At 46.2% G+C, this 16,019-nt stretch overlaps 2 protein-coding genes across 7 annotated transcripts in view; both read left to right on the forward strand.

The window, feature by feature from the left end:
• Zip48c (Zinc/iron regulated transporter-related protein 48C) overlaps positions 1-11,681 on the forward strand; it is a 58,790-nt gene extending 47,109 nt beyond the window's left edge. For 2 of the 6 annotated variants that reach the window (XR_013002062.1, XR_013002057.1), the window contains one exon: positions 7,237-7,359. The gene's annotated coding sequence lies outside the window, so the exon portion shown is untranslated. Of the gene's footprint in view, positions 1-1,484; positions 1,659-7,236; positions 7,360-9,911; positions 10,433-11,587 lie in introns of those variants that run through there. The other 4 variants (XR_013002061.1, XR_013002058.1, XR_013002059.1 and 1 more) reach the window with 4 other exon arrangements.
• On the forward strand, positions 11,305-15,963 carry LOC143180001 (uncharacterized). The gene is made up of 2 exons (XM_076379493.1): positions 11,305-11,680; positions 15,836-15,963. The coding sequence occupies exon 1, from the start codon at positions 11,305-11,307 to the stop codon at positions 11,632-11,634; it is 330 nt and encodes a 109-aa protein (XP_076235608.1). The 3' UTR covers positions 11,635-11,680; positions 15,836-15,963.
• Positions 15,964-16,019: the final 56 nt, after the last annotated feature.

Below are 16,019 nucleotides of genomic sequence, written 5' to 3' on the forward strand. Positions count from 1 at the left end.
TCGTGCCAAGATCTCGTTTTCCGCTTTATTCTTGGGCCCGAACGCACCGCTACGTATTCCATCGTGATTTCCCCATATTTTCGCACATTTTTGCTAATCTACAGATCGCCCAGCTTCCCTGACTCACGATTTGAATCCATTTTCTCTGGGGAACTTATGCACGTCTCGTGCTACTCGACCATGAAACGCTCCAGAGGTTAGAAAAAAAAAAAATATTGAGAGCAAGCGGTTGCCAAGAGGCTTGAGAACCCCTGCCGCTACTCCGATTCTTCTGCGACTTCCTTCGACCTGAATGCAGTGACCCGTACTAACGATAGCGACCGTAGATTATCGATCTTCGCGACTGAAGTATCGACCGACCCGAAATCGAGTGCCCCCTCGAAGCGAAGTTTCGCCCAGCGTCCATCTTTCGAGACAAGAAGGGACACCATCGAGTTGCTCCTCCATTCTGTCGGCCGCTTTATTGGCCAGCCACGTGGATCGTCGGTGAAATATTTGCCTTTCAGCCAGACAAAAAGAAACACGCGCAAAAATGACTGGCGAGCACGGTCTCGCCATTGACTCGCAAAACCGCGCGCACGCGCTCAGGATTCCTCCGAGACAAAGTCGGGACACGGTACGTCTCTTTTCCAATTCTCTTTCGCCTGAGTGTTTCGTCAACGCGGAGAACAATCCGGGTCGATTTGCGATTCAAGGTAGCGCGTCGATAACGAAAACGAAACAAGGAAACACCGTGCCGGTACATGAATCGAAGCTAATCCATTATGAAGCGGACTGCTCTTGTGTATCGTAACACGGCGAGATTGACAATGACATAACGCACACGACGCCGAACCGTCCTCCATTATTCATCGGGATTATCGATGAATTATCATATTATAAAGACGGCATCGATATTCGTAACCTTGAAACGATGACTTCTCGCCGTGTTATAGCATTCTCTCGCTACAAGCTCACGATTTCGAACCAGTTAAGAGTTTGGAGACTGTCACAAAATCGCTTCTAAGGAACATGTATTTGCCTTCTCAGAGGCTATGATCATGTACTTAGAGTATTGTCTTTAATACAAGCTTAATGGCATACTCTTTTCTTGGAACTCCTTTAGCTAATCTCAGCTTGTGAGAAGACAAATTCAAATTACTAGTGCGCAAGCTCATATTAGATACGAGTTTTAACACTACAGCAACGCAGCAAAGTTGTTTTAATTGTTCGCATAATACCTCATCTAGGTATGTCGTATTCAGTATTAATTTTGTCAGGTAAACATAGGAAATTAATTGATGTTGCTTCTTTAAAGATCCATTGAGAAATGAAGGAACTTTACACATTCTATTCTTGTGATATCCTTGTTCTCCATGGTCCCTACTGTTCTCGGGCGCAGTAGTCACAAAAATCCAGAGGAATGTAAAACCGAAGGGGTGAGATTCGCTTACTCCCCCCTCCTGTTTAACATATCTGCATTCTCCTGAACCAAAAATTATTAGGCTATCTGGACCTTACTGTCCCATGGCTCCTGGTTTTGCTGCGCAGAAATGGAGGCTGCGCCCTCGATTTCCTCGAGGATCGGCTGAGCAGGTGCCGAGAGTTCGCGAGCCGTTCATGGAGCAATCGCTCGGTTCACCTATCCACGAGGGTGGTTGCACCGATCGATCCGCCGCGGGACAATAATGAGACACGTCGATCCGACACGGCACTCGACCGATCGTACCAACCGCAACCCGATGCTCGCCATTCCTTGCCTACGTGTGCATTTGGTATTCCGCGTTTGGTGTTCGCACGATGATACTCGTGGCGTACTTCACGACACTCGAGGAGACCGATTGACGGCGAGCCCGTCGTAGCCGAGGCTTCTTCGGGCGATCGTGTTGAAATGCGTTCTCCTAGGTAAAGCTACGTGCGCGAAAAAGAGAAAGAAGATCGTTTTGAAATACCTTTGCTTCTCTGAATCGTTTTCGAAAAAAGTGCTTTTTGTGTCGGTGTTTTCAGGGAAGTTTCTTTTGACTATTAGTTCTTTTGGTTAAACTGCAAATGTGTCTGATTTAATTTAGCTTATGATTATAAATAACTATTACTTGACAAATCTTTAAACTCAATATTCTTGGAAACGATGCCTCAAACGAATATTCTTTCTTTTTGATTTCTTATGAATTTCTTATGAAGATTCACCCCCTCTTCGGTTGTACCTTCAATACTTATACACCCAGTATTTGCGATGATATACCTAGTAATTCAAAAGAAAAATAATACACACAAGAGTAAATAACCGAAAGCTGCAAATGAAATAGCGAAAAGGTCAACAGGTTCACTAATAGCAGTAAATCCTGAAAGTCTTTTTACTTTCATTTGATAGACGAGAGATCATAAAGCATGTGGAAAAAAATGCTGGAACACTTCCTCGTGTAAAAAAGCAATCGAAATGCACCAGCCCATTACATATATTCAATAACACGACAAGAATAGTTACAGAAGCCTTGCACCGATCGAACCACTAAATTATGAATTCGAGCTCGACCGACCGCTCCCCAAGATCGAATATCCGTCCCAAAGAAAATATCTCGGCCGAGTAAAGTAGGAAACAAAGATCGCGTCGGCGGTGGTGAATCGTAAATTAACGAGTCGCGATGTAGCGATCGAGCGCGGAGCGACGCTAGTAGTAGAGCGCTGGTTGTTGGGTTGTCTCCCACGGCAGGACCGCGCGTCGACCGCATTCCACTTGCAGACCCTTTCCACCGCCACCGGTGCCGGGTGATCGACCCTAATCGCCAAATTCGATCTCGAATTATCGTCGCCCCGCTTTCACGCGCGAGTTTCACGCGTTCCGTTTAGAAAAAGAAACTCGACCCCGTCCCTGTGCCCCTCCCCACCCTCCTATCAATTCAGACCCCTCAATCGACCCATAAAACACGCTCGAAGAAGATACGCAGGAGTTCGCGAAGAAACTGAAATCGGTGGATCAGTATCGGCCAGTGGGAGCGTCCCGACGATCGAAACGACAGCAGCGCGACAGAAATGGTAGCTCACGAGTGGAAGAAGCGAAAGACCGGTCGGGGAACGGTGACAATAGCGGCGGTGATAGTATTATTAGTAGTAGCAGTAAAGCAGTAGAAGAGGCACGAGCGCAGCAAGGTGGTAGTAGGTGGTGAAGCCGGTAGGTGGAACACGATGGTGATTCGGTGAGCAGTGGGTCGGCTCCCTAGAGATACCGGAGAGAAGAAAAGAAGGAGAAGGTGGAGGAGGCTGGTCAGGAGGTGAGGAGGCAAGAGTAAAGTCGGAGACTGGACTTGTACCTGCATTCCATTCCCACTGGCCGCGTAGGTCCTTGTATAGGTGGTCGTCCTCCTCCTCCTCGTCCTCATCCTCCTCCTCCTCCTCCTTCTTCTCTTTCTCCTTCTCCTCCTCCTCCTCCTCCTCTGCTCCTGCTCCTTCTACTTCTCCTTCTCCGGGGGAGTCCTCGCCGGTCGTTCCCTCTTCGTCTTCGTCTTCTCTGTTCGGCTGGTTGTCGGCCGTATCGGGTCCCGGTTACGCGATGAAGACGTCCCTGCGCGCGTTCCGCGAAACTTTACGAAATCTACCACGAAATCGCGCCTCCTCCCCCCCGCTCCCATCCCCCTCACTCTCGGCCCCGTTCCGCAGTCCCGCTCGGTTTCTCGCCCCGAGCGACTTCGTATAGGCGAGGATTTTCAGGCGTTTATCTTTATTTCATCTGGAGAAGGAGGCAGACGGAGCGCGCGCGCGGCCGCGTTCTTCGATTCCCGCCGCCGCTCCGCGCCGATCGACGATCGCCGCAAATCGAGTTGCCCTTTTTACTTTATTCGAAAAAATTACAGCGCGCCGCGCTTCTCAGGCTCGCCTCAGCTTCCTTGGTCCTACTTTTTCGCGAACCCCTCCTACTCCGTGCGGCTCTTCCCCTCGGAGCGCTGCTCTCCCGATGCTTCAACTTCGTCTTCGTTTCGTTACGCTTCGGCTTCGTCCATGAGACCCTCGTTCCCCTTCGGTTGCCAACCGGATCGAGCCTACCGAGAGCCTCATGAAGATCGTTGAACGACCTAAACGCTATGTATTCTCGACTTTTCGCTCGCGTCTCGAATAGAAATCGTCTTTCACCCTTTTAGTGCCAACTGGCAATTTAGCACTGCGTCCTAATATCGATAGGTCGGTGTCTTGGCACTATAAGAGTCAAACCACGCTATCGATTCCCTCACTATGCGCTCTCGGTTCGATCAAATATTATTACACTGTATTTCATTGTTTTCAAATGTACGTACGTATTCACATTATGAGTAACCCTGCAATCTCGGTTCAATCGTTGATCAGAAAAGTGTAGTAAGCTTACACAGTCTGACACTGTCGAAGGTTTCTGATGCAAGATATATTTTGTTAGAAAAAAGTACCGCAACGCTTCACAAGCGTTGCACATGGATTCATCAGAAGTCCAAAACGACGTACTAATACCGAAGAAATAAACGTTTCAAAATAAGATTGTCTCGAGGAAATCTGACGCAGAAATTCTTCCGTTCATTACGACCAGTTTCAGTTCCTTCTTTAAGATCGAGAAGACTCATCGCATGGTCACGCGTAAAAATGTCGTGCGACTAACGAGCCACGGTCTCGCATCCACGGCGACAGACAAATATAACCCCGTCGAGTTATTCCAGAGCCGCGATCCTTTTAATTAGAGCAATTAGCCGGTCCCAGAATAGAAGGATGACGCGGTGCGCGCGCGAGGCCCGCGAATTCGCGCTGGGCCAGCTCTCCACGACGCTTTGTACGGTAATTTTTATCGCTCGTGCCGCTCCTCCTCGCGTTCGCTCGATTAGACCGAGCGAGTAGCGAGGCTGGGATTGGTCGAGGATCGATAGTTCCGGGGGCGATCGTGCGTGCACGTGCGAGCGAGAGCGCGCCGAAAGTTTGGAGCGGGCGGCGAACTTGAAAGCGGCCCCGAAAGAAGGATCCGCGAAAGCAGGAGCTACTACCACGCTCGTGGAAGGCAGCTCGCGCACGCCCGCGTACGACCGCTAAGCGTTACGTGACAATATGCCTCTGTTGCGAAGCAACGTGGTCGAACTCAGTGCGAACGATGTCAATCTAGGCGTTCGTAGAAAGTTCGTCAACCTCTTGCGACGTTTTGTGGGCCTCCTTTCCCTCGACTTGGCTTGTAGTAGTGTTATTGTTATGTGTCGATACCAATATCGAACTGTCGCGATGTGCATGCAGTCTACAGTCTCTATTCTTTGTGATCTCGGTTTGGTAACAGTTATAAGTTTGTAGCGTATGCGAGATCAGTTCATGGTACTGGTGTGGCATTTTTGTTTCGTGAAAGAAATCGCAAAACGAGAGGATGTGGGTATGAAATTCGATTTCTTGATAAAAGAGATAAAACTAGGTACTGGTTCCTATTCGCTGTGAGCAATGAGGTTGTAGGTTGTATAGAACGCGATGAAAAATGAACTCATTGATTCGATCACTTGTAGCAATGATATGTCAATGACATATGATATATCATTTTTTGGAATATCATGAGTTCTTAAGTAAGTTATTGTTGCAACTACAGCAAATGGACAAGTTATTGACTTATTTTGATTATCTTATTTTGATAATTCAATTCTACCTTGAAGTGATGTGCTTCTAAACCAACTCTTAACATATCAGACGTATAAAAGAAAAATTAATTTTCCACCGAAAGGATTCATTTTAAGACCCAAAGTTCCAGATCCTTTTTTTAACAGCCTATGTACAAGCCAGTGTCAGAATTGTCCACGTTCACTCGTGCTCGTCAGAAACGTTCGAAAGGCAGGTTCCCTGGAAGCGGACGTGTCGCGAATTTCGTCGAATTGCGGTGAACGGTCGCGATAGGTCCGGTTGGCCTATTTTCGCATAGTTCGAGGCGGCGGGTCACGAACCAGGAAAAAAAGAAAAGAGAGTCACCGTCTCGTCCCGTGACACTTTTCGAACTTACGGTTCTTGCGGCTCGTGTGCGTAGTTATTCACGGCGCAACTTCTTCCTCCCCTCTTCCCCCTACCCCCGAGACTGTTGCTCTTTTTCTCGCCGTCTCTAGGTCTTCCCGTAATATTTCTCTGCTCTTCTCTCTCCCTTTCTGCTCACCGTCGCGTCCTCTCGCTCGCTCAATTACTCACTGTGTCGGTATGCCGAGAGAGAAGCAAATTCCAAGAGTGGCAGCCTTGTCAAGGTGTTCCTCGCGATTGGTCCCACACGGAAAAGATCTGTCTTTCTCGAGCGCCTCGATTACTCGCAATCGACGCTCCGACGATGCGCGACGCAGAGAGAGGGAGGAAGAGGGAAGCAGCGCGATCCGCGACGAAGTCGGCGCCAAGGCTCGACGCGAGTCCCTCCGCGAAATTATATAATCGATCCGTTCTTTCATTATTTTTCGACCACAACACGGTTGCGTCATCGGTCCTCGCGACCACCTTCGTTTCCTCGTCCCCTGGACGCGGATCTTGTTAGCGTTGGCGTGGAACTTAGAAAGCCCTCGCGAAGAGGCGCGAACGATGGCCAAGATCGCCGAAAAGCGAGACTATGCAGAGTGCGATGATTATGTGACGAAAATGGAAAAACGGTTTTTCTATTGACACTAATGGACTTTGCAGGAGAGTTTGAAGACAGTTGCTAAAATTGAGAAGGGTTAATAAATGATTTAGCGGGCTTCGATAATGTTGAAGCTGTTTTCGAAATAATACAATTGTCATGTCAGTTAAAATTTGACTCCTTAGTCAGTTTCCATTTTCTTAATGTTTTATCACTCTCCAATCAATTATCAATCCTCAAATGGCTAGAAACGATCTATTTTTCTAGAGTAACAGTCTATCATAAATAGAGACATGTTTGAAAAGTGAACTTCAAGTAAGTCAAATGAAATACAAGAAAAATTGTTAATGTTATTTTAATCTTTTCCAAGTTTAAAAGGTCTTCCTAAGAAATTCATAAGAGCTTGCAAAAAGAGCGTTCTAATTAAGAGCGTGCTTAATTGAGACAAAATGTAAAAGAAATGCAATGGACTGTTTGAATACCTTTTGCGACAAACTTATAAGTGGCTTGATTTTCCAAAGCGCTTAAATTACGTCAGTCTGTTAAAAGACCTATAAATGTAGCATAGAAAACCGAAATTTGAGTTTTACCCTCAGACGTTCTTATTCATGTGTACAAAAATAATATTCTGAATCACGAAGTAAGCCCTAACGAGACCTAGATAATCCCCGGAACTTTTTACTCGGCAGATTTACACCGGCGCGACGTATCGAGATTCTAAAAATGATCCGCACACGCAACGCGATGGAACGCGTACATAGAGGCGGGCGTGCACGAGCAAGTGCGCGTACCCTCCGTCCACGTCTACGCGCGAGATTCTCTGGAGGGGTCTGTCACGCGTACAAATAGCTGACCTCGCTTCGTCGCCTCTATCAATGGCTCGACGCTGGTTTGAATGACTTTTACGCCTCTTCCTCTTACTACGCCCTGTCGCGAGACGGACTTCGGCTCGCTTCCTTGCGATTCTCTCTCCGCCCAGCGTTTCGTATGAGCTGGTTATGCTGTTAAGAATCCTTGGGTAATTTACTACTCGTACTTTTGATAATTGTCGAAAAAGAGAATCACGATGGACTCGATTGTTCGCGACGAATGCTGTCTTTGTCCATATCGAAGTAATATGAAGTAATATGTATAATAATGTTTATAAATATAATATGTGGAAAAGGAGGTTTGGTGACATTTGATGCTACAGCTGTTATATAATATCCACGCAATAATATTTTAACTGTTCTTGTTGTATTAACTTGTGTAGTGATGTTTAACGGGTCAATAATGAAGAGCTCTATTCCCACCGTCGGTAATGAAAATCGTTATTTTACTTCCTGCTGGTAAAGTACCGCTAGTCGGTACATTACCGACAGATTCATTTGCTTTAAATCGTGCAAGATCTCGGCTACACTCGACATGGTACTGGTGTCGAATAGAAGAGTGCGCCACCAGAGGCTTCATTGTGTTTTGTATTTCTGATGTTCGAATTTAAGTGTTATACAAATTTTAACTTATTTTTTTTAACTTAATTGCATCTAGGACACCTACCAGTAGATTAATCTCAAGAGAAAACGTATCTCATTTTTCCTCATGAAACCTCAGGGAAAAATTTATCCTAGGGTCCCTATTTTGTCGAGCATTACCACATCAACCAACTCTTTATCATCAGTTGCCCAATTTTGAAAGTTACCATCGCGTTAAAAGGTACCAGCAGTCGATGATCTAGGTTTACTAGTCCCACGTGACCGATTTGTAGCGTCTCGAGAGGTCGATCGATAACATCGTTCGATAGGACTCGAAATTTGAAAATTGGCGCGCTCAGTCAATGTACTTTCAAACTTCCAAGCGCTCATTCCCACTTAAAAAATAACCATTCCCGGTACAAACAAGCAAAACAGTTTCTTATTGCAATCTCGCACCATCATTGCGCGATTTAACAGGATTAAAAATAATGCACAGAAAGGTACTCATTTGTACTGGGTTCAAAAATACAATTCCCTACATGTGACTGGCTATAACAATTAAACACTCACAATGTTTTCCAACATGCATTTATTTTACCTCATTTATTTTCTCATTGCCTTTAAAATATGGACGTTAAACGCGGTCATGGGATGCTGCAGTCGCGTATAGGAAATGCCACCTTAAGTTGATCGAAGCTGCCCCCAAGCGATAAGAAACGAAAACGTTTCACCCTCCCAAAGGCCTCTGTCGCCAAACGAGCGTTACGATATTACGTCGATCCCTCCTCGTTAATATTTACGATCGAGCAGCGCCGCGTGTCGCGGTCGCGGTCGCCCGCGTTAATTAGATAAATCGAGCGGCCCATTTCTCGGAAGGATTCGATACGCGTAATCAACGGAGGATCCATTCGTGTTTCGTGCCGTTACACTATCGTCGTGCCTCGTATCTCTTTTTTCAGTCCCCTCCCCTCGCTGGTGGCGCGAAGACGAGACGCTGGACGTTCGACGAAGCGAGATCCGCGAATTCCTCGGGATCTCTGTCTTTCCGTAACCGTCGTCTCTCGCGAAGTCGAAGCCTGCCTTCTTCGTCTCGATTCCATGGAATCGCAACGGGGTCGCAGGGTCGCGTCGTATCTTTATCAGGGCTTCGTGTAACCGTCAGCGCGCTATCATCCGACCGATAGCGCACGTGCAAAATAGTATACGTCGACCGATCCTCACGTTATTGCCGTGGATTTGCGAAAAGGCTGGTCTCGATGGAACCACCCCGTCGATCGCGGCCTCGTTATTAATGAGCCGCGCTATCTCGCTTTCCTCAACGCTGGAAACGTATCTCCGCGGAAAAATAGGGGCATTCTTTAATTAGCAACAAAACCTCCGATAATTGAGCTGCCTTTTCGGTGACAGGCTCTTGGCCGGCTGTCCAAGGATCGATTCAAAGGTGAAACTCGAAGCGATTCGATGCATGATCGCTGTCTCTTTAGGACTAGTTTCACGCGTGCCGAAATGATAGCGAGACGAAAGCTGTCGATGTTACCTCGCGTGACAACGTAGCGAAATCGCTTGGTAAGACTCTTCCAGCGAGACGATGAAAACCTCCCAAGTCGATCCGTCGCTGGAGGATCGATGATCGGTGATATTCGACCGATCATCGTTCCCAGCATTCCTTCGGGTCATGGTGATCCGCCACGCTCGTCGGCTCTATTCTCGAGCTGTCGAACGATAAAACGCCCCTGCAAGTATGTACAGCGAATTCCCGAAGTCTTGATTCTTTGTAAACTGAATCATTTTCTTAGGTAATATCAGTTTAAGATGAGGACCCCTTAATAATTTAGACATTTAATATATCAACATTTGGCAATCCACAAAAACGATTCTATTTTTCCCTACTCACCAAGATGATCTAATTCCAGGACACAGTGACATCCACTGAAGCCTAACGACCTCATCAACTCAGACGAAACTGGTTTTCACAATGATTTGACAGATGGATTTGATTCTGAGATCATTGTGAAAGCTGATTTTGTTTACGAATCTCCGAAGACCAAGGAAAGGACAGGATGATCCATATTCGCTCGAATCTCGGAAAGGGTGATCTCGGTTCACAGAGCCAAGAACGTCTCTCGCGATTGCCCGCTCACCGTCGCGGTGTAATTGTTGACGGATAAATAAATCGGCCGCACAAAGGAGTCTCTGTCCAGCAGCTGTAGCTCGTCGTAGCACGCGCCACGAAATTTATGGTTCGTGGCGAAGAGGAAGAGGCGGAGGATCGGCTCAAAAACGTTGTATTATACCTTACATTACTACAACTAAAGTGTAATTTTGTGTTCGTTAATTACCATCTAGCGACAGATCCCATGAAAATCTAGTCTTACTTATTTCATATTACCAAGAATCAAGTCTTCAAGATACCTGATGGTGCATTTAGATCAAACGAGCGATTTTAGATGTATTAATTCCAAAAAAACAATTATATTATAAAATATAATCGATCTGTAGCGTTTCTCACCCAGGAATCCAACACTCCTTCTAAATCCACAAATATTCCCTCGCGTTCGTCCGGCGTTACAAGCATTCATAGAGCACTCGGACACGTTTACGAACAGATTGCTATCGAGCGTCGGACCATCTACACTAAACGAGCATGAACGAATGCTGTTGCTCATGCTGCATAATTCTGCTCGCACCGTGAACATTTTCGCTTTTCTGTTCATGTAAATTTCTGTGACAAACCAAATTGACGAACAAAAGTAATCTATATTTCTTTACAGGAAATTAAAAAAGTCATTCATAGCTGAGGGATGTTAATCGCGGGTTCTTAACAGGATTGCGCAACGACGAACCGCAGCGAAACTGTCCGTGTTTGGGAAAAGGCGAGAAAATCAGCCGAGCCTTTCTCCGAGCGTGCAGAAGCGGATTCTAGCCGGTGCTCGCCGATTAAGTATCTAGAGCGCGAACGAGCGATGGGGTTTTTTGCCGGAATTTCCGGTAGTGATTTATCAAACGGGAAAGATCGTATCTGACGGTTCTCTCGCAACGGCAAGAAACGACTTGTCGAGGAGGGAGCTCGAGCAGCGGGGAGAGAGAAGAGGAGGAAGGCGCAGCAAGAAGATGGCTCGCGCGAGCGTCGCGTCGGGGCGAGCGATCTTCTCGCGCGAGGAGGCCAGAACGCGTCCCTGTGCGCGCAGCTATGCACGCTCGAGCGCTATCAAGTGTCAAACGAACCGAACGTAAGAAAAACCAAACGGCCGGGCTGCAGCTACGAAACTTTTGAGGGAACGCAGCCGGACAAGAGAGAAACTCTAGATGGTATCCGTGACTGCGCGTAGAACGTCGACTCCGCTCGATTCGAACGCTCGAGGATGCGCCCCGCCGCCACTTCTTGGCCCTCTTCGCGCGTCACGATCCCTGACAGCTCGGGGAAACGCCGACGAGTGTCCTCGAGACCTCGAGCCTCGTCCTTTTTCCCCACCTTTGCAGAAGCCACGGGCCGAATTCACTTCCAGGAATCCGCGATTTCAAGAGGATCGCCACTCGAGAATCGCTGCTTTCCAGGAACTATCCACTAATCGGTTCTTCTCGCTTTCAGATTTGCAACTTAGAAGCTATGATGCACGGGTAAGATCTTTGATTTGATGAGGAGAATGGAGGTGGCATCTGATGAGGTTGAACCTGAAGAGAGGTGAGGTCTTAACAGTAACTAGACGTATATAATTGACACATCAGTATTAGTCGTTTATTGCAGAGTCGTAAAAATACAGCAAAATTATAAATTAATGAATGGCCCAGTAGTAGCAGAGATTATACCTACGTATACCTAATAGGTACCTTCGTTTGTGAGCTCCTTTTTCCTTTAACATAAAATGAGCTATGCCCGTTAATTAACCCTTATATCATTAACCAAAATTGTCGCCCTTTAAAGAGAATGGGAAAAAAGGTACCTGGGTATCCTGTTACTGACATAAGGATTAAATAAATTATTATTACTAGTATTAATAAAAGACATGATATTCCAGATTTCTCATTCAGAATCACAAATCCAAACAAAGTTCAATCAATTGTAATTATACTATAACTCTACTAACATTAAATAAGCAACGAAAGCAAGGAAAATTCAAATCCTCCTTATATCCAACAGAGAAGTTCGTTGCCTCACACCGCTACTCCATTCCTCGAGCGTAGGCAGTGGCTCATAAAAATCCCCTGGCAAATTGGGCCACGATCCTTCTCAAGTTTCCAGTTGATAGATCGGTGACCGACGTCAGTCGACGACCGCGAGACAACCCTTATTCGAGAACATTTCTCGCGGTATTTATTCTTTCTCCAGTGACCGAGGTTTTATTTTGACAAGGTCACGAGGAAATTTATCGTGGAGGGCTAAGGTGGTGGCAGCGGGCCGACGATGTTTTGAGCTATTAGACGAAACAAGTCGTTCGTGTTTTACGAGTGTTTCGCGCTGACCCGAAGCGTGCCACTGGCCCATGATCCTCGATCGTAAACCCGATCGATGGCAAGGGGGTCCACATAAGGCATGATTTTTTGTAACATCTAGTGCATAATAATTATTAGATCACACAGTATAGTATATAATAGTGCGTTCGTATTCTAATTCCATTTTTTGAATTTTTTTAAATTTCTTTGTACGAAAGACTTAATTAATGTTTAACTTTTCATATTTAAAATAAAATTCATAATACTATATATAAAGAAATAGTACAAACAACACTTTTACTTCAAACATTTAATTCCTTCTTTCATATTTATGAAACATCTTCGTCTGTAAATATAAAAAAGAAATATTCATTCGCCTAAGAAAATAAAGCGACAAGAGCGTCGTAAAAAAATTATTCGTCGCGGTAAAATAAGCAATTGAGAGGCGACAGAAGTGCAGTCAGAGCACGGTGTGCTAGCTAGAATCGAATTTCCCTCGTTATCAGCTCGAAACGTTCGTCGCGGGCGAACGTAGAACTTTTACGAGCGGAAACTCTAAGCAGCCTCGTAAAAATGTCTAACCGCGATTTTCTGGAAATCTCGTAAATCTTGCTGTAGTGCAGAGAACATGTGATTGCCTAGAGAGGTGATTTTCTGAAATCAGATTCCTCAGACGTTCGAAATCCATGCTCCCCGTCAACCTTTCCACCGTTGTCACTCTGCAACCACTTGTTCGAACACTTGAGTACGTATAATAATTTACAACATCGCGGCGGTTTTAACGAGTTAACATTGCTATCACTATACGATAAACAGTTATACTAAAAACACAGAGAAAGAGAAGTGTTACGAATGTGAGCATTAGAATGTGGAATTTTTAGTTTCTAATAAAAGTTTCCTGTTTACATGATGAGATTTATGGCTGGATTTATAACTGAATGATAACCAATTCTAATAGTTAGAAGTAGGACTCACACTATCATGGAATCAGTATGAAGAATCAAGAAAAGCAACTAGGATTGCTGTGATAATAAACCCTTCATTTTCCTCGTGTCGACAAACGTGTTAAGTAGTACAAAGACCATAAGACCAGCAACGCACAGTGACAGTCCTAACTTTACCTATCATACAAGAACAACAACGAACAAGCCCGACATCGAGCTCTCCTCCCGAGTCTCGCATCCCTAACGGATGCACCAGGCGAAAAGAGGATTTGTTCGGTCAGTGGTAGCAGTGCACGTGCATAGTGCTCGGGGCACACGCTCCCGAGCCTCCCCTTGGTCTGGTTCTTTCGTGGCGCGCGGATGTGCGCACCATCGCACACGCGATTCGCTTAACTTGGAGAGCCGCGAGGTCCAGCCGCAGCCACCCCCTCCCTCCGCCTTCCTGCCCCTGGTCCACTCGAGATGCCCGCTAGCTCGCTGGCCCTTGCCTCGTCTCGCGCACGCCGAGGGCAACGGGCCGAGCTTTTATCGGGCCCGAATCGCCGCTGGCCATATGTGTGTACCGAGCAAAAAGTCCCCGCCTCGAACCTTCTCTCTTTTGCCTCCCTCTTCTCCTCTCTCCGATCCCATGGCTCCCCTCGATCCACGGTCGGCTGAGACGAGCGCGGGTGGCCAGCCGAGCTGGAGATTTACGAGGATTCGGTCTTGGCTGAGGCATTCGCGAACGCGGAAGAGGGAGAATTCGACTCGCTACCTACTGGGCCCATCCTAGCTTTCCGATTCGTTGGATTGATCTTTCTCGGATTGACGCTTTGTGGCTTGAGCTTTGTTAGTATTATTGTGTTACTGTTATCTCTGTTCCGGGTAGTTCAAGGGCATTTAACCATTTCAGCCCTTAGTTTAGTTAGTTTTTTTACTGCAATTCGTATTCCAAGTACATTCTAATGACGCACATTTGATACTACTTGATACATACTCAGAACTATACTTTGGGATCAAATACATATTTCAAAATATGGTTTCTGAGACATTGAAAGTCAGTTCTGTCAAGGCGCAAAGGATTAAGGATACAGGTTCACCTAAGACTACGATTATCGCGAGTTATTCTCGAGACTTAAATTTACCAATGTACACAGTATCAGGACTGCCCGATGAAAGCATATCATTCAAAACTATGATTTAAAAGTAACTGACCCATTGAAGCTGTGTGAGCAATCGATGACCATTGATCAGTTTCATAGTAAGTCCTCTGCGCAACGATAAACGTCGCAGGTGGAAGGAGGGGCGAGGGTCGAAACAAAAGATAAGACGAACAAACTGGCGAGAGCGCGTGGCCCAATTGTTCGACGATATTTTCGGTGGTCGGAGCCAGGCTTCTTGGTCTGTATCAAACCCGATCGAGCTGACGCGGCAACAGTACCGAGTTGCAAATTACAATAATAGCCGAGGACACTGTAATCGCAGCCGCAATTAGTCTCAGTCGGCACCGGCCGTGCGCCGAGTGGGGGTCAGCTTATTGTGTTCCCCAGTTATCGTCCCACCGATTTTTCATCATTGGGAACTTCCGATAGAGTCTCGGACCCGATTCTTCGCTGTTACGCGATCGTAAACACGTACGTATCTGCTGTTGGCTGTTGCCTCTCGCGAAACGAGAGAAAAAGTCTCTGAAACCCGTCCAGATTCATCGTCAGCTTCACTTTCATGCCTGCCTGTTAGTCTCGCGAGGCTAGACCGCGTGGTATTTTAATCGTTCGATAACAAGGGGTTATACCCCGTTCGTGAACCAGTCAGTCGAGAACACGTCGCGGACAGCGCTTGAGACGTCCCAGAAGGCGTCCATCGTTCCCTCCCCTTCAACCCCACCGTCCCTCTCGCGACGAGTGTCGATCCTTCGTCACCGTAACGGATCCCCTCGACGAGGGAAAAGTATCTTTGCGCCTAGAGTTTCACTCATTTCTGTCTTTGTCTCTGACCACGGAGGTCCCCTTTTGGGGTAGGCTTGCCCGTTACGGAAAAGCTCTTTGCTTTTTACATGCCTCAGCAATTCGCGGAAGAGTCGTGAAAGTTTCAGTGTAGCAGGTCGGAGGTAACTTAATGCTCTTTTGGTTAGTGACGCTCAAGTAGGATTCAGAAATCTTTCACTGAATCTCAAGCACTGTACCCCTCTTCTTTCCTTTTATTTTCATATGTAACAAGATGTAGCACTATTAAACTGGAAATTATGATATACTTTTAGTTAATACACATATTTTCAGTTTAAAGTATCATTCTGCTTACGAATCACTGGCAAATCACCAATCTTGTACGTACCTATACGCACTTAGCCATCAAGGCAAAATAATTCACTGCCATACGCACTTGGCTATCAAGGCAAAGCAATTCATAGTAATTCTAATGTTAATCTTGCGTGATGTTCATATTTTGTATTGTATGCAATAAGGATGAATGTTGTTTCGATATAGGAATGATAGAAGGAAAGTGAAAGGTCCGAAGCAAGAGGCATGAAAGGAAGAGTAGAGGAAAGAAGGGTAAACGGTGATCATGTTCCAGACACGGCGTCTGCAGCGTATCTACGATCGACGTAGCACGGAACGAGACGACAACGATGGCGACGGCGACGAGAGCTACGTCGACGCAAATTCAAGA

This window comes from Calliopsis andreniformis, chromosome 5 (assembly GCF_051401765.1).
Source record: "Calliopsis andreniformis isolate RMS-2024a chromosome 5, iyCalAndr_principal, whole genome shotgun sequence".
NCBI classification, from domain to species: Eukaryota; Metazoa; Arthropoda; class Insecta; order Hymenoptera; family Andrenidae; genus Calliopsis; species Calliopsis andreniformis.

Excerpts from the sequence above, each read along its gene's own strand:
- LOC143180001 (XM_076379493.1), top strand. The coding sequence starts at position 11,305 with ATGGTATCCGTGACTGCGCGTAGAACGTCGACTCCGCTCGATTCGAAC.